This window comes from Pleurodeles waltl, chromosome 3_1, assembly GCF_031143425.1.
Source record: "Pleurodeles waltl isolate 20211129_DDA chromosome 3_1, aPleWal1.hap1.20221129, whole genome shotgun sequence".
Lineage (NCBI taxonomy): Eukaryota > Metazoa > Chordata > Amphibia > Caudata > Salamandridae > Pleurodeles > Pleurodeles waltl.
The window spans coordinates 320,653,640-320,672,589 of NC_090440.1; the positions used below are offsets into that span (position 1 = coordinate 320,653,640).

Below are 18,950 nucleotides of genomic sequence, written 5' to 3' on the forward strand. Positions count from 1 at the left end.
TTGGGCAATGGGTAATTATCAACCACTATATTCTGGATAAGTGACCTGAGGTCGACACAGAATCTCAAAGACCCATCAGGCTTACTTGTGATGACCACTGGGGAGATCCAACTAGATGTTTCAATACGTTCTATGATGCCTTCTTGTACCATGTCACCAATCATTTTCTTTACCTCATTCCTTGCCTTAATAGGAACTCTCCTCAATTTGTGCTGCACAGGAACTGCATCTTTCCTTAGCATGATTTTGTGTGTATACCCTTTAAGTGCTCCTACTTTATTGGTGAAAACTTCTTTGTATTCCTCCAATACATTACCTAAGTTATCGTCTTGCAACGACATGACCCTATCATCTGTCCTGGGATCCAATCTTATGTGTAAATCATACTGGTGATGCCAACCCAGAATTGGTGGACCATTAGAAGCCACATAAACCTTACCCTCAATTTGTCTCTCAGCAAAACTTATGTTGGCCAACATATAACCAATTATATCTATTTTCTCACCCTGATAACCACCAGTATTGATATCCTTTGGTAGAAGACGTACATTGGGCCATTCTTTAACCAATAAGCTTTTGGGTACAATTGTGTATAGTGAACCAGAATCAATCATTAGTCGTACCTTTCTCCCACGTACTATAAAATTTGCCGTTGGTCTGGGAGGTCTATGTATACTTTTCATCTCCTGTCCAGTGTTCTCTATGGATAAAACTCTATCTATTTCTTCTGCCTCCTCCATATAATCTTGATGTATGATACCTACTCTAAATTTTCCATTATTCTTACACATGCGTACAAAATGCCCCTTTTTACCACATTTCATGCAATCCTTACCCAAGGCAAAGCATGATTTTGAATCTGCATTGTGAAACTTACTCCCACATCTCGTACACACCTTACTGTAAGACTTGTTGACGTTATTCTTATTTGCACCCTTGAACATACGCCCACCTTTTGTACTTGCCAAAACATCATTGCCTTCTTTTATAACACACGTTGTATTTGTATCAGAACTACCATTGGACACTCTCTCTTTCTTTTCCATCTCTCTCATACAATATTCAGATTGTTCCACAACTTTTGCTATATCGATAGCATCCTTCTACGACGGATTTTTGGCTGCCCATAATCTTTCCTGCATTTTTTTGCTATGACACTGAACGATTAATTGATCTTGTATAAATTCTTCAGTCATCGCACCAAATTTACATTTGGTGGATAACTCCCTCAACCTTGTGACAAATTCGTCAATACTCTCCTCTGATCTTTGTGGTTGAGTATAAAATGTATGTCTTGCCATGACAATGTTAACTTCTTTCGAAAATCTTTTTTCCATTCTATTCCTCGCCTTCTTATATTCATCCATTTCCGGTTGACCTTCTCCTACTAATGGTTGAGGTAAGTACTTAAATATGCGCTGACCTTCTTGTCCTATAGTACTCAAAAGAATAGCTTTTTTTCTTGCTGGTCTCAAATCCTGGCCGTCGAGTGCCACCAAATAATTCTCAAAAATGTCAATCCATTCACCCCAAGGAATAGGTGGATTACCTGGTTGTGCAAGGAACGGGGGAGGTGGTACTATACCTTGGGTATTGATGGCCATGGTAGTTCACAATGTAAATATTGGACTTTTCACTTTGTTGTGTGTGTGTGTGTGTATGTGTATATGTATATATATATATATATATATATATTTTTTTTTTTAATTTTTAATAAGACCAGCCTAATAAGTCTTAAAACATAAATTTAGACAACATCAAACATTGTTGATAGACGTTCACCCTTTTGTGTAGAACCTTGATGGCCTTCACCATTAAATTGTCCACTTTTAAAATTGAAATCAGATTTTTACTCCCAAAATGGCTGCCATGTTAATGGACGATTGTTCCAGCTTGTATTTCCTACCCCCAAGATGTCCGCCACGTCATTCGACGTTTTCTTTAAGGGTGGTAGGGGTTGTTTTGTAGAAAATAAATTTTAGCTTACTAGCCTCAACACGCTTCAAAATCCATGCGCGTCGACCGTCCTTTCCTTCGTACCATCGAAATTTCAATCAGGAAGGAAGTCGTTCTCCTCGATCGCCGTCAAGATCACGGGTCCACTCTTCACGTTTCTGTGCCACGGTAATGTGGAGGTAGGCGCTCGTCGCCAATGTAATGATAGTCGTTGCTCCGGTAAAAAAGTTATAAACAAGATAAGTTTATTTAGTAAAGCGGCCGCAGCAGCAGAAACGATCCCTCGCCCACCTCCATCTTTCTCCCCCGACTCCAACCCTTTCTGGAATGTAGAATTCTCGACATACGGGCGTATGTCGAGAATTCTACAACACAACAGTCTGTAAACTGATCTCTTCAGACTTGACTTCAGTTGAGATCTATATCTGACATGGTTTCCTCTGTAGAATATGATCATCCATGTCCCAGATTGTAGGCTGCCTTCCCCATCTAAGAAGGAAGCTGTATCTGCTATGTGTCAGTGCTCTGAGGTTAGCGAAAGACCACGTCCTATATTATTCAAAACTCCTACATAAATAAATAACTGAATATTAGTTATAGCTCAGTGTTCTGTTTATATTATTTTCATTCCAAAAGTTCAGGCCGAAGCAGAGCCATCTCAGCCTGCCATACTTCTGAAGTTGATAGATTGAGCTTGGTAATATTAACAACTATTATTGGCCATGCTGCGATACTGAAAAAGTGCAGTATCAATAGCTACATAAAGCACTGTTGTTATTTTGATACACCGCATGTAGAGGCCGGCTTCAACTTGAGGCAACTCTAGTTTAATCAATATATTTTCTTGTGTTTATCATAGGGATATAGCGTTTCAGCAGTAGAAATATTTGAATGGCGTGGTTACTGTTGTTTACATTGACCTGACATTTATGAATTGTTTAGCCAATTTTTTTAGGAAAAATAAAATCCAATAGGATCTTTCTGGAAAGCAAAACATGTATCACTACACCGTTGCCAGTCATGGACTGAACAATTATGGTATTTTTATTTGGTCGTAGGTCCGGTCTGCATTTCAAGCATATATGAACTTTTGTGAGTGGTTACCTTTAATTGGCCACAGGGATTTGACTGCACATGATTAGAAATAGCATCATTCTCTGAAAGTAAGATTGTGCAAAAGCAGTGAGATCTTTTAGCATCCTGTCGATAGAAGGCAGGTCTAGTTTTTTTAAATGTGCATAGATTCGCAATAGTTGTATTTGAAGTTTTAAGTGCTTCCATGTTAGTGCTTTAATCGTTAGGCGTTGTGTTGGTGATTGGGTTTATGAGGCTTGTGGCACCTCGGTCATTGTTTCTGAAGTAACTGTTATTAAGTTGCTAAACTGCACCGTGAAATTTCTCACTTGTCGTTTATCACTGCTACCTGTAACATTCTTAACACCGACACATGGGTGGGTTTCCTTAGGGGTAATATTCTGTAGAAGTATCAGTGAAAGCCTGCACCTTCAAATGTTAAGACGTCTGTATGCTCCGAGAATTTCAACCTCTATAAACCCCATGCTACTACTTATCCCTATTTTTCGTTTTTTTCGTTATTGTGTCTTTTTCTCAGATCCTGCTATTGTTATTACGTCTTGGCGTGGTGATGGTAGTGTAGTACGGGTGATCTTTTACATTTAAATGGACGTGAAACAGGGTCTTATAGCAGAAATTTATGGGAATGATCACGTGCCCTTGCTGTGCACTGGCTTAGTGACACCAGTTTAAGCATGGTCCAGTGGTCCTCTTTTGTGCCATTTGTTTATTTGCCGTTTTGGACCAGAAACCAGCCATTCTCAGCTTCAAGAGGTGGATGGAGACCGCTGCGTTAGTCCGTGCCGTAAGATCCAAATGTCTGTGCTCAGCAGGAAGTTTGCTATACCTGGAGAGGCCTTTTGAGGGTAGCATCAGTAGTCTGTCAAAGTATTGCAAGTTTCAGCGCCATCTTTACCTCTAGTGCCATTTCTGCCACTAGTCGAGTCTGTTGGGAGAGATCAGGTGAGAAATGATTCCTGCATGGTCAGACCAAGTTACCTGAACTAGTAGCCAGAAGATGAATTGCAGCAAAAATTTAATCAGTAATATGGACTTTTGAGTGGGTAGATTGATTTACCCATATGTTGAGACCAACTGAAGTAAACCAGTGCAAGAGGGAAGTAGACTAGTTGAGTTGCCAATTGTCTGTATAAACATAAATGTCATCCACGATGAGGAATCTTGAGGCTTTAAGAGTTAGGAAAATAAGGTCTGCAAGTTTGAGGCCAAACTTGTTGGATGGGCTGGGTGGCCCGTAGATAAAAACTGGAGTGTAAGTGGTAGCAGCGGCTGGCATTAAGGTAAAACAAGCATTGGCAAAGCCAACAGAACTCACCTTTTTGGACCTATTGGCTAAGACAGTACTATTTGATGATTTATTGTAGAATTTGCAGAAAGCATTCATCGGACAAACAAATGAAAAGGTGCAGCTTTGCCATTTCATAGGTGTGTGAAGATGTTTCATATTTTACACGTTTTTAGCTGTGTTACTTTTAGCAATGACATTATACATACTTTCCTTGCATAATATTCTTATAAGAATATATTGCACGAGCTGCTTGCTTTGTTAGCCTTTTCTCTATGTAAACTCAGAACATTTTGTTCAAGGCTAGGAACACAGTATACAATATCCTAGTGCTTGTTCAGAAGACAGCTTCTAACATCCAGACGTAGCATTACATCAGAGCTGTGCTTTCAACACAGGATGGTTTTATTATGTAAATCGTGCATTGACCTGTAAGGTGCAGAGTGGCATTTCAGCCGCAACCATCCTGGGACTAATGCTGTGTTTGGCATGCAGCTCTGCTAGGGATATGGAGCACACCCCAAGTGCCAGCACATATATGCACAAAGGGATAACCACAAGGTGTACATACTGTGTCTCCTGAAGGGACACAGCTAAATAGGGTGCCCAGAGTTTTTGCTAAAGACAATCAGAGCAAGACAGAAGCATAGATGGGCACATTATTTCATGACCTCCTGTCAGGGAATACAGAAGTGCTTAACGGAGCTGAGTTTGTTGAATGAAGAAGAGAACACACTGGAAGAGGCCCAGGGAGACGAGCAAGAACTTGAAGAGTAAGTCAAGATCTAGGCAGAAAAAAGGCAGCGGAGAAAAGGAGACACAAAAGACACTGAGATAGAGACACAAGGTAACATCACAGGGGTGGTCCACGGCCAAGTCAAAGACCTCAGACTCAAAGCACACAAAACTGGCATCGATGTTGAAAACTCCCACACCGGAGGGCAAGATAATGCTGCAAAGGCCATATTGGTCCAAAACAAGGGGTATCGCTATAGGCAAACCCTTGCAACCAGTATCAACTTTGAAAGAGGATTAATAGCTTGTGAGGAACAAGAACATTTTGGGTTCAGTGTCAAGCCGCTTTTTCCCCAAAGACTAGTTTAATGCTGGCATCAAAGAGCAGATCGAAGCACAGAATACCTAGCTTACACCAACCAAATACATCGTGTGTACAAGAAGCAGAGGGGCTGGAACCTCCTCTGACCCCAGGTGTTCAGGAGAATGCCTTTGAATTCAATGACAAGGAACAGAAGTTCCAGGAACAAGAATTCTCACAGGCAAACAAGTCTATCCACAGAAGCTGCAAGGGACCTACACTGACTTACCAGATAAAGCCTACCTATCTAGACCCTTGTACTCAGATGACATTACCACATTGTTAGGCCTTTCAGCCTTAGGGAAGTATTCCCCCAAAGTTTTGCCTTGCTCCTCCATCTGATCTCATTTTTGTTGGCCTTAGTACTCTGTGCACCTTACGACTGCTAACCAGTACTAAAGTGTTTGCTCACTCCTTAAAACATGGTAACATTGGCATATTCCCAATTGACATATTTAATTTACTTATAACTCCTTAGGAAAGTGGTACTACATGTACCCAGGACCTGTAAATTAAATGCTACCTTTGGGCCTGTAGCACGTTTGTGCACCCACCGAAGTAACTTTTCAAACCTGTCTCTGGCCTGCCATTGCAGCCTGGGTATGCAATATGCAATTCTAAAAATTTGCCAGGCCTGAACATTCCTTTTTAGTACATATGTCACCCCCTAGGATAGGCCCTGAACCGCCTAAAGGCAGGATGCAACGTATTTAAAAGTAGGACATGTATGTTTACATTTTCCATGTTCCTACAGTGGAAAAACAACTCCCAAATTTGTTTTTCAGAATTACAAGGTCTGCTTCTCCCACAGGGTAGCATTGGAGTTACCTTATTACATTTAATAAGGATATCTCCTAAATGAAAGCTTGAATTCACGTTTGCTGTCTTTCGAATTGTAATGAAAATTTCCCTTTTATGCTAATGTCAGATTTTGAATTTCAATTTTGAAAGTGGCAATTTTAGAAAGTTGGCTTTTCCTTGTCTAAGCCGTTTAGTGCCTGCAGGCTGTCTCTGGGTCACATGACTAGGTGTAGTTGGCAGTTGGTCCTTGTATATTCCTCCTAGACAGCCACACACAATAGAGAGCTTAGGTCTACCTGGATGGACCATCACAGGCAGGATGGGGGTGCGGCTCCAGGCACAGCCCTACTTATACCTGAATACGGTGCGTCCTTCCTTCACACAAAGGGCTACATACCCCCTTTAGTTAGTCTGCAGCCAGGGCAGGTGAGACAGGAAACCTGAGCACTTCAAAAGGAATCCTCTAGAAGTGTCTCCCAATTCAAAGAAGGCATCAGGGGCCCCGGGGGTGCATCAGGCACGTGTGCCCACTTTGTGTGCCCTTGGGGTATTTCGATATTACCGAAGAGGCCACAGATGCTTGCTACATGTGCACCAGCACTATCTCGAGAGGGCATTCCCTCATTTGCATGGGGACGTGGCCCAATGCAAATGAGGGAATCTCTTTGTCTCTGCGCTGCATTACAGACCTGGGCGTAAAAGCAAAGAAGCTGCCCTCTGGAGGGGGGAGGGAGTCTCATGGACCCCCAGACATTGCCTTGCAGGCGGGTGCAGCCACTCACTGCACCCACCAGCAAAGGGATCTCTAAAGTGCAGGTAGGATGCTGCCTGCAAAGTGAAACAGTGAGCAGCTTCGAAGCAGCTGCTCTGTATTTCACTTGAATGCACTGCCTTCATAGCTGCACAAGTTTGCAGCTGTCCTGAGGGCAGCACATTCACTTTAATAATGCACACTTTCCCTGTTTCCAGCAGTTTAAGGGTTCACCATGGAACAAACCGGAAAAGTGCACCCTATGTCTATTAGGGCCCTGGTATAAATAATAGACCTTACACACCAACTCTTCAGTACACTTCTGGATATGTGGAAGAATCTGCCAGGAAGAAGGTCTGCTGTGCTATTGAAAGGACTGCCATTCTGCTGGATTGCTGCCCTAAAGGTCTGCTGCTTCCTTTGCTGACCTGCTGCCCTCTTGCCTGGATGAGAAGGGCTGGACCTGCAGCCTGTACCCAGGACAACCCAGACTAATTTCTGGTAGCCAGCACCTAGACTCTTCAACTGTGCAACCTTCCCTGCCAAGGGGTGCCATCCCACCCTTGACCCTTGGAAGTGGGCCTGAAGAAGTACTGCCACCCCATCTTTGAATCCAGCAGAACTGACGCATCTCCTCTGCTGCACAGTTTAACCTCTCCAACGCAGACCCTAACGCCGAAAAGCCTCTCATCAACTACATCCTTGATGAACATTGCAAGTCTTCGCATAACAGCCCACATCCTCATTGAAAGTGTGCTGCGCCACTCATCCCTGACACATCTTGTTGCAGGCCCTCACATCGCAAGACTCTTGTTGACGGTAGTATGAACGATGAAGCAAGACTTTGCATCACAACTCCCACAGCCTTTTCTTAACAAGCCGGTGCTTGACTCATCCTGGCTCAGGATTTCGCATCACAAGCTTCCCACATCGACTGCCTTCTCTTTGAAGATGTAGATTGCGCATCGTACCCTCGCAGCTCCCCAGAACCGACACTGCATGACACATGTATGACCCAGGACCTCACATCTCCTCAGCTGTGCACTGCATCCTTGATGCAGGACCTTACTGTGCTCGGCAACCAGGATTTAAGGTACTCTTGCTCAACAAGCCTATATAGGTCCTTGTAGTCGGCATGTGCTTCATTGCAGTTGGCCTGAACTTTTGACTTTTGTCACCAGTCCGACACAACCGGATATCCACTGTTGGTGCTTTGTCCTTTTTGGAGCTATTTTCATTGAAATCTCTGATTCTACAGATAGAATTTTCGCTGAATTTTTTGTTGTTTTGGTCTTGTTTTATTTAATGTTAAATTATTATATTTTTCTAATTCGGTCTGGGATCATTCTTGTGTGGTGTTTTTACATTTATTACTGTATAAATGTTGCACAGATACTTTACACATTGTCTCTAAGTTAAGCCAGGCTGCTGTGTGCCAAGCTCCCCGAGGGTTGAACACAGGTTAAGTTAGGGTTTGCTTGTATCTTTACCCTGACAATGACTGTAGTTGCTGCTTGAGTAGAGTTTTACTCCCCACCCAACCAGTAACTCAATTGCTTACACGCTTACGATGCGGTCATCAAAAGAGCAGCAAACATATGGGGGAATAAACAGAAGCTTGCTTTCTCCAGAAGACTCTGCTACAGGACCTGGAGGGGCACAAATTCTCTTAATGCTAGTCAGTGTCCTTGACCAGGGAAGAGAGGCCTTCAAACAACCCGCTGCAGCAAGGGCCATTTCCCCAAAGGTGGAAAAGAAATATCAGTTTTCCACCAAAGACTCTGCCTTGCATCAGAGGCAATGTACCAGCTGACTCCCTAATGATGGCAATGCCTGCAAGTGAGCTAACAACTCAACTTCAACAGGTTGCCTTCCACACAAGGAAAACACACAGTGGACATGGTGGGGAGAAAAATGGAGAGGTTGGCCTCAGCATAATGGCATGTAGCCAACTCAGACGCCCTGCTCAACAGGTACGCCCATCAGCAATGGGTTGAGATGGAGGTACTCATGCAACACCTACAAGAAGATTTAAAAAAGGGCAAATAATGTACTACAGAAGGGCAAGATAACTGCTAACACCTGACTCAAATTTGCATTAGATGCGGCAGACCCAGCCAGTAGGCAGCTGTGCACTGCTACCACCCTGTCTAGGCACACTTGGCTGAGGATCTTATCTTTGAATTTAAAAAATATGTAATCTGCAATAATAAGCATGCCCTTCACAGAAGACAGCCTGTTTGGAGAGACAGTCGACGAAGCGCTGCAGCGCATAACAGAAGATAAAGACTGCCAAGATCATGGGAGCCTTACAATACAAAGGGCCTTTTCGAGGAGGCATGGCAGAAACAAAGAGAACACCCGCTAGAAGAAGGTTGCAACCAAGTATCACAAATGCACCTTTAGCCAGCAAAGTAGTTCCTCATCAGCACCAGCACCATGCAATGACAATAGCAGTTGAACTCTAGACAGCCTTTTTGTGGACATGAGGACAAGGTAGAGGAAGAGAAGGTACCCCAATTGGGGGTGGGGGATGTTAGAACACAACCAAGTGAGTCCACCGGAGGACTCTCCTACACAAGTCACCAGAGGGAGGAAAGATCGGAGGGTTCCTAGAGGAATGGAGAAAGATAACCTCAGGCAAATTGAGACTAAATATCATAAGGTACAGCTAATACACGGAATTGATAAAAACAGCCCCACAATACCACCAAAGAAAAGGGGGATCGAAAAGGAAGAACACCGCCACCTACAGCAGAAGTTAGAATACCCTTTTAAGCAAGGGAGTGATAGAAACTGTGCCATGAAGAGAAAGATTGCAAGGTGTTTACTCCACTCACATTCTGGTGCCAAAACTAGACAACACACTAAGAGCAGCACTGCATTTAAAGGGGCTCAGGAGGTCAATCAAATCACAAACATTCAAGATGACAGCCCTGCAAGAGGTCATTCCCCTTATTGGTCAAGAAGGCTGCATGGCTACTATAGATCTCAAGGATGCTTACTTACACAGATGAACAGATTGCACAGACATTTCCTCAGATTTGAAGTGGGCACGACCCACTACTAATTCGGGATGTTACCATTCAACATATAATCAGCGCAGTGGTTATTTACAAAATGTCTAGCTCTGATGGTAGCACACTTCAGAAGAAAGGGAATACACGTATTCCCATACCTTGAAGATTGGTTAGTAAATACGAGCACATTCAGGCAATGCAGGAACAACAACAAAGTCACAAAGGCATTACACCACCTCGGGTTTCCATCAACCACAAAAACTCTTCAACTACACCACAGAGAAAGAAGACCTGTCTGGGCACAGTTCTCAAGTCACAGATGGAGAAGGCTTTCCAAGTGAAGCCAGTACTGCTGTGATATGATATTAAAAGTACCTTTTATTGGCTTTCTTGATAAATTGTAGAATTAGGTCTTAGCCCTCACATTACTCCCTTGAGAAATCTTTATCTGCTTGCCCTTCTTACACTGGGATTAAATGTAGAAAGGTAGTATTTGGCCTACTTTGCAGAACCTTAACTAAGGAGGATCCCAGGACGTCAGTGGCAAACTAACTCACCCACCACGGTTGGGACCCAGTAACCCAAGTCCTCTCTGTGGCACTGTGACAAAGATCTAACAGTCATCAACCACAGACACATTTTATGTAAACTTCCTGAAACTCCTTTCTGAACATCAGGAGTATATATACGTGCATGGGCAATTTTAATTGTGCTTTTCCAATCGATCATTTATGAAGAGGTAATCTTTAATTCTTTTTTATGGATCCCAAAGTTACGTAATTATCTTTAAATGTATAATTGTTTGTTGGGCCCATGTTATTGCATACAATAACAAAATGTTTCAATGTAGATCTCTCTGCTGCTTTTGGTGACTGATATTGTGCAAGCTGTGCTGACTCTACAAACTTAATGATACTCCTAGCAAGTTAACAGTTTGTGCTGTTGTCGCACTGCTGCTGTCTATTTTATATATGTGGTTATGCAATTACATCCTTTCTTTTTATGTGTTTTCTAGATGGAGCAAATAAAAAGGGCTAATAAACTGTTTACTAGTGACTGTATCTTTTTGCGCAAAACCTTGCATATCCCTGTTGTATCAGAGAAGAAGTCACTTTTCAATGGACTTAACTCATTGGACTCTCCAGATAACGAAACCCTAGACAGCTCCATGTCTCGGAAGGAAGAACTGCTGACACCACTTGAAGAGAGCACACCCTCTCAGAGTCCTCAAGAACCTGGCAAGCAATCCACTGAACCCGAAGAACTGTCCGCCAAAGATTTCCTACAGAGACTAGACTTTCAGATTAAATTGTCTAAGCAGGCAGCCAACAAACTAAAAGAAGAAGATAGCAGGTAAAGTTAATTTTGCTAGTATTGTGATTAGAAATGTTGACAACTTGCATTTCTTCCTGGCACCTTTCTTATTTCATTTGGTAGATTTGTTTTTTATTTTAAAAATGTAGCAACACCTACATTCTAAACATTTTCATTTTATATTTAAAATGGCAGTTTGAAGAAAAATTAGCATGCAACTGTCAGAATAGGACATAGTTCACAATTTATAAAGTATTTTATTTCACAGTCTTAGGTACCACATATTTTACACATTTTACACCTTAATATTCCAGAGGCAGGCTTTTAACTCTGACATGTGGTCTGTAGTATAAGTAGATCCTCTTAGTTATGTTGTTTCCCACTTTCTTTCCTTCTGTTCTTGGTACACCAGAGTTACAACTCTGATTTCCTTTCCATATTCTATTTCAAGGTTAATCATATGTAGAATTCTTTCTTTAAGGCTTTTTTGCCCCAGTCCTTTTATCTCCACTCCTTAAAATGCTATCCCTAAACCCACCACCGTTCTGTGTGTGTGTGACGTTTCAAAACTATTGTTAGAGCTATTTCAATGAAGAGTAGGATTACAACCTTGTAGATTACATTCGATATATGAGAATTCTTAAACATATTTTAAATGGTCACACATTAGAGAATTCAATAATTAAGCCCATTTATGAACCAGCTCGTTAAACTCATTCAATGGTAGTAATAGAAAAAATAAATAAATTACAAAAGACGTTAAAAAAATCTGTAGCAAAAATAATTTGCCGATCTCTGCAGAACTGCGCGCAAAACTTGTTTAAGTTGTCCTGTTTTCTTGATGGCTAGCTGTAGAGTGGGGCTTAAGTCTGGCACTGTTGTCCCTCAAATACTGCTCAGCACACAAATTAGCACGGTCAACAATGCCATCCAAAAATACATCATCAATAAACACCTGAAAGATATTTATAGGCAAAAGGTTTTCATGATTGAATCAACATCCTGCGACCCCACTACAGACAGGCAGCACAGGCTGCACAATGTTTGGGGCAGTCTAGAGTTCAGCACTTCCAATGGGAAGCCTTTCTGCCCCAGGCTGTAATCTAGGTTCCTCTTGCACCAGTATTGGCATATCCGTGTCCTCACCTAAAAGAGCCACTTCCTCTGCATTGATAGTGGCTTTATCATCAGATGATTCCTCTAGAAATTTCCTCTGGAAATTCACTGCCAAAATATTGGACATCGGTCTCAGAACCATCGTCAGCTGAAGGTTTGAAAAGCGGTTTACCATAATCTTTGCTAATAAAAGTAACACAACATATAAGTCAACAATAACCAATACTGTGTAATATAAGTTATAAACTGTGGCTTTATCAAACAGAAAGTAAAACTACTGGCATATAGTAATCAGGAAGGAAAAATCAACACACACAAAGACCTATCTACTCAAAAACAATACTACTCACTTTCCAGAGACAGCAAGACTGGGGATCAACTGCACCTTCTCTGCAAAGACACACCAAGCACCAAAGAAGTCCCAGTTGAAGGGAAAAAACGAAAAAAAAAACATTCCACCCATTCCATTTCACAAGGCAGTATAGAATATGCACAAATAGATGTGTTATTTTGAAAAACAACCACACAACAAGCTGAAGATTCAAACATTAAGACAGCAGTCAAAAACACATAAACAGGCAAAGGATATACATTAGATGAGAATATTAGAAAATTAGTTGCTTACCAACCACAACTACATAAACAAGATATCTGCCAAAGCTGCACCCACAGACGGGAGCCACCACCATGAATGACAAAGGAAGCAATTGGCTGCACACTAAAATAAACAGACATTAAAACACAAATAAAATTGCTAACAAAATATCAATCAAACATACTGATATTCCACCAAAAGGAGATGTGACAAAGGCAAAAAAGATATCCCCACCACATACATAACCTTATTCTCAGGTGACTCAAGTGTTACCACCCACCCTGAAGCCAAGTCCATTAAAAAAAGATCATAAACCAAAAACAATAATATTGTCCCCCAGGGGAAGCTTCAACACAAAATCCCTGGTGTAGAGTGGACTTCATCACCCACCAGAGGGCAGGCGCCCTAAAAACGCCCAATCTGCCTTTGGAGGGTGGGTAGGAGTTACAAATAAATATATGTTCCCCAAGGGTCTCTTCCCCTTCAAAATAAACTACCCTGGTGTCAAGTGGCTTTGCCTCCCCGGCAGGGGACAGATCGGTCTAAAAACGGCCAATCTGCCCTCTTGGGGGAGGAGGGGTGAATTCCAAAAAATGTTTGTCTCCAAAGGGAGTGACCCTGGCCCAAGAAGTCGCTCCCCACATTTAATTTAAAAATCATTCCTGCCATCTAGTGATCTCACCTTCTCTCTCGATGCACTGGAAGCTAATGGCTTCCAGCGTGCCCCTGGCAGCATTTGATGATGTCATCAGAACACAGAGGGGGGTCAGGGATGGCAGCGGAAGCGCTTCTGCTGCCACCCCAATGGAGAAGAGTTATGGTGGTGGGTCCGTGGGGCGAGCATCAGCGCTCCCAGCACAGGTTGGTGCCAGAATGGTCTAGAGCTGTCCTCGAACCTCGCCCACCATGGCTGAGACGTTTCCAAGCCATCCTCAAAACATGGGGGGGGAGTATTAGGTTTGTTGTGTTATCCATAGACTGTAAATATTTGTCTCTAGCATGTCTTCTTGCAGCTCACGCAAGATATTGTGCTTACTCATCTGTTGTTTTGCAGAAAATGTGGGAGAAATTAAGTCGTACAAGGGCTTCGCTCTCTCAGCATAATGTGGCAAGTAAGTCTGTCTGAAGTTAAGAAACCCCCAAAGGGATTGTAACTTCTTCAGTGTGTTGAGAGGTTGCAAGGCCGCAAGGAAATCAGGTTCCAGTCCCCTGCCCTCACTATGTAATTCCTATCCAAGAAAAGTTACCGTAAAGTAGGCAATTAAAAAACGTATAAAGTTAATTTTAGAACTTTTTAATTACCGCTATCCAGTCCACCCTTGTTAGGTGTACATGTAAGTCAATTCATCATCTGTGAGATAGATGCCATCAATATTGATAGCTCCTCAGGATCTGGTTGTAGGATCTGCATAATGTGTGTTGAGAATAGGCCATGGTTGTTTTTATACCCCATGGGCATTTATTTGAACAAGTACTGCACTCCATCAAAGCTGAAGGCGATTAGACACTTTCAGGTGCTATGTTATGACTGAAGAACCCAGGGTGTATTTTTTTCTGAACTAGAAAAACGGTGCTTTGCGCATTCTGAGCTGCATATGTACATGTTTAGATTTTTATAATTTAAAACTGTTCCATAGGATATGTCTGGTTTTAAAACGAGAAAAAGGGGAGTGCCCATTGGTGAAATACAAGCCACTATAATGCCCTGATATTGTAGTTGAATCAATATTGCCTTTATCTTGGGCTTTGTTTCTGGCTTCAATGAATATTGATCCTGTGCTTGAGACTCACTGTATAAGGGAATGACATGTAGAATAGACTGTTTATCCCACCTCGCTTGGTTTCTCAATAAAGCTGAAGCCCACTCTCTAATGTAAGGTTCCCTGATATCCTCAGGTAGTATAGAGGAAAAGGCTACTCATATTACGTGCTTCCTAAGGGGGCTTCCCTTATGAAGGCTGGGGTGTAGTCATGTTCTGTTAATATTATGTCATCTTCATATAAATTAGACCAGAAGACTGTTTTAATTGTGCACAGTATATCCCCCTCAATGTGTATATCTAAATGAACGACCCTATTGGGGTTTATCTGGAGTCTCAATGTGTATAAAAACATCAGTTGGACTCACAACCAGAAACCTCTGGAGGATCTGATGCACTATTGTTACTTCTGCTGTGCTGTCTAGGAGCGCTCTCACACAAGATTTGTTTCAAAGAAGTATCTGTCGCAAGCACAGCATGTTTCTTAGAATGTCCTGCCACTTATTTCTTTTTAAATTGAGTCTTTGAGTCTGAACCTTTCTCTCCCATCTTTATGCTGCTCTTAGTCTCTTTTCCTTATTCACCTTTCTGCTTGCTACATTCTTCTTTTCTTCGGTACACAATCTGGCCCCCTTTTTCTACTTGTTTACTGTCAGAGTGCTGAAACAAAGGGGGAGAGTGGCTATCAGAATACTGATACTATCCTGGCTTTTTAATTTTATCACAGTCCCTAAAATGTTAACCACGCCGGCTAGACTCCCAGGTTACTGGACATGCAGTCCGTCTTTGGTCTGAGGTTAGTAGTAGTAGTAGGGTTGCGCACAAACAAAAGAATGCCTCCCCATACATTAGCAGCAGAATTCAACCAGCCTGGAAGCATAGGCCCCTGTGCATGTGATGTTCCTGTTGTTTTCTAACAAGCAGCCCCATAGTCAACACAAAGAGTTTCTGCTAGCAATGAGGAGGGAACATGGGTAAGTCTATTAGCTTGGACCCTAGCTGTTTGGCTTGAGTAGAGTAACATTACTAGTTTAAGAAAGTACCCTGCAATGCCCATTCTTCTCAGCGCGGCCCTCATAAATGCCCAATCCAGGGAGTCAAATACTTTTTTGGCATCTAATGAGGTCACAGTGGCAGTTATTTCAGGATTAAATTGATGGAGGATATAGAAAACATTTGAAGATTTATTGCTGACTCCCACCCAGACAAATGCAGCTTCATCCAAATATCTTTCTGTGGGTTTGGATTGTTCCGTTAACCTCGAACTATAGTATATAGCCAATCCTAGTAAACTACCAGCTCCCCCATTATCTTCCCTAGCCATTACTAGTTTAGCATTTTCGATGATCAATTATATATCCTGCCAATGCTGACCTCTTCTGAACAGCACCACAAGCATCCTGCCCGGCCTCTCACCCTCACCTTATCTTTGCACCCAAGTGTACCTGCCCATATATGTCACCTCTCTGTCCACAAGATCCCAGAACCTCTGAAGTTGAGTGTGTGTCTCTCCTCCAAATATCATGTTTGGGTCAATTCAGCGAATTGCCTCTCTTATGCTTCAAGTTTAACTTCCACCCTCCCTAGGAGAGTACGTATGTTTGTAAGTATACCTGTAAGTATACCAACAATGATTAGAGATAGTGGCCCCTCTAATGTTGGCTTCAAGGGCCTCCCATAGCATAGCAACAAATGTTCTCTATTGCTTTGTATTATTTTTTATGTGCTTGAATATGGTATTTTCCGCAATCCCCAATGTATTCCCCAACCAACACTGAAAACGCCAGCCTCCAGTGCCAAATACTTCACCCCATGAATCTTCATTACCAGATGAAACACATTAGGATCGGATATGGCATAGGGAATAGCAGAACAGCAGCCAACCCTTCATCATAATAAGTAGACAAAGATATTGAATGACGCCAAAGTGTGCAAGGCCATCCACAGACATATATATTAACTTTTGGATGAAAAGCATCCTGAAACATAACTTAAAACATCTATGCACTCAGCATAACAAAACATAAATATAGTTAGACCCCACCATGTAGCATCTACAGCTTACAAAAGGATAAACTAGGAGACTCCGTTTTACTCCACACCATCCAACCCCTGCCACAGAGTTGGACGACCAACTATGTGCATTGACTTGTCTGTCTTTTCTGTACTGCTTTCCTCCATTTGATTTACTTTTCCTCAAATCTTGGACACCTCTGTACCCCAGGTTTAAGATATGTACCCTGTCACCTAGTTCCACTCTCATTCTGATAGGGTCCCGCATAGCATATTTAAGGTCTCTGGAACAGAGAGACCTCTTTAATGTGCTGAACTCATGGCTAGCCTACTGGCCCGCAGGCGCAAAGTCAGTGTATACAGAGATTTGCTCCCTGGTGTTGCAGGAATCCCATCTCACAGGCCAATATAACAATTGTGTTGCAGGCCTTAAAACTAAGAATCTGTGCAGTTAGTGAATGGGGAAAGCCCCAGGTGGGCAGGGGCTGCAGGCCCAGGAAGCAGTGAGGTCTTTCCACGAGAAATGTATTGGAAAATGTGGCCCTACCAAATGTCTGGTTGTCCCATGTTGATTGATTCTGATACTAATGTCATTGCGGCATGACCGCACCTCCAAATCTTCATTTTTAGCCACTGTTTCAGAAACTAACTTCTGTATTTTTTGTTTTTACACTCTCTCCATGTTTGTTGTGGTGCCAACCTCCAGGCCAGAGATTCTCCTCTCCACATTGTCTGTCAAGATGTTCTGGTGTTCTTAATAGTCAATCTGTACATTTGAGAAGTGTTGGAGTTAGTCTTATTGTCAATGGACGTGAGGCTAGTATTCAAGACTAGTTTTTGCAGACTTACTTCCAGTGAGTAGTATAAAATGTTAACGTCTAATAGATTAGGTATATACAACCAGTACTGGTGGTTATCACATTACTTACTGCTATTTTGTGCCGGGACCTATCGCTGTAATCTTCTCGAGTGAGGTACCATCAGCAAGCATTAGCCATTGTCAATGAATAGTTCAAAATAAGTGTGTAAATGACAGCCCACCTACCATAATAGTAAAAAAACACAAAGTTGGTACCTCTCCCGTCCAGTACTTGGTATCCATGATTCCTTTGCTCCCGTTATTTAGTTGTTCTTCCTGGTACCAAAGGAATAAACTTGTACACCCTTTTCTTGATGTTTCCCCAGTTCGCCACAAGCCCCTAGGCTTATGTACATGGCTGTGTCACGCCAGCTGCAGAATGGTTATCAATTGCAGTGTGGAGCAAATCACTGGCTACCCCAAATAAAATCCTTGAGACCTGGTAGGTCCTGATGAATGCTGAGTGACCGAATGGACAATGAGTAATCAGCTGAACCATGTTGACTCACGGATGTAGGAGACATTTTCTCTCCTTATATTTCACACCTTGTTCCAATCTGTCCCAGGCTGCCCTGTGAATAAATTACTACTAGACGGTGAGTGACACCCTGAGACACCCTCAGGTATTTTAACCTATGTTTTTCCCTGTCCCAGTATTGCCTTCAGAAAAACAAAGTGCTCCCTGCAAAAATGGGCTAGAGCCTACCTGGTAGTCTTTGTTTTTAGTAGGTGAGAATGCTTATCTTTTATTTCTTTAGACAAAAGAAGTAACCTATAGGGCCAGGAAATAAGATAACAGAGACTGAACAAATCCACCACACACTTAACTAGGACTGACCTTCACTGATGAGGATGTTGACTGCATCCTCTCAGGGCCACCACTTCTGGTAGATCTTAACATCACACAAACACTCGCCAGAACTGAGGACTGGGAGACCCTGAGTGAATTTAAAAGAATACAGGTTAAGGACCTGGGCTGATAGTGACCTAATGCTTAAGATCTAATGCTGTTCCCATGGGCCTCGTAGTAAACAATGCACACATTTTTCGGGAGGATGCTACATTTAGATGAGATGGGTCACTAATAGTCTGGCACTGCAACCATGATTGTCTGGTGCTTATTCTAAAAACAGCTAAGAGACTTTCAGATTCCCTGATCCTACAGATACATTCAAATGAGAATCAACTCAATGTCACAGTACGGATTACGGCATACAAGAAAAGATTAGAAACAAATCACTGAAGAAATGATAGACTTTAGGGATTACCTCACACAGTTGAAAGCACAG

The 18,950-nt window shown here is 42.2% G+C and overlaps 1 protein-coding gene across 1 annotated transcript in view; it reads left to right on the plus strand.

Moving 5' to 3' along the window:
- Positions 1-18,950, plus strand: part of LYSMD2 (LysM domain containing 2) — a 99,480-nt gene that overhangs the window by 15,346 nt on the left and 65,184 nt on the right. The window contains exon 2 of the mRNA XM_069222473.1: positions 11,020-11,357. Within this exon, the coding sequence (XP_069078574.1) occupies positions 11,020-11,357 (338 nt within the window). The remainder of the gene's footprint in view (positions 1-11,019; positions 11,358-18,950) is intronic.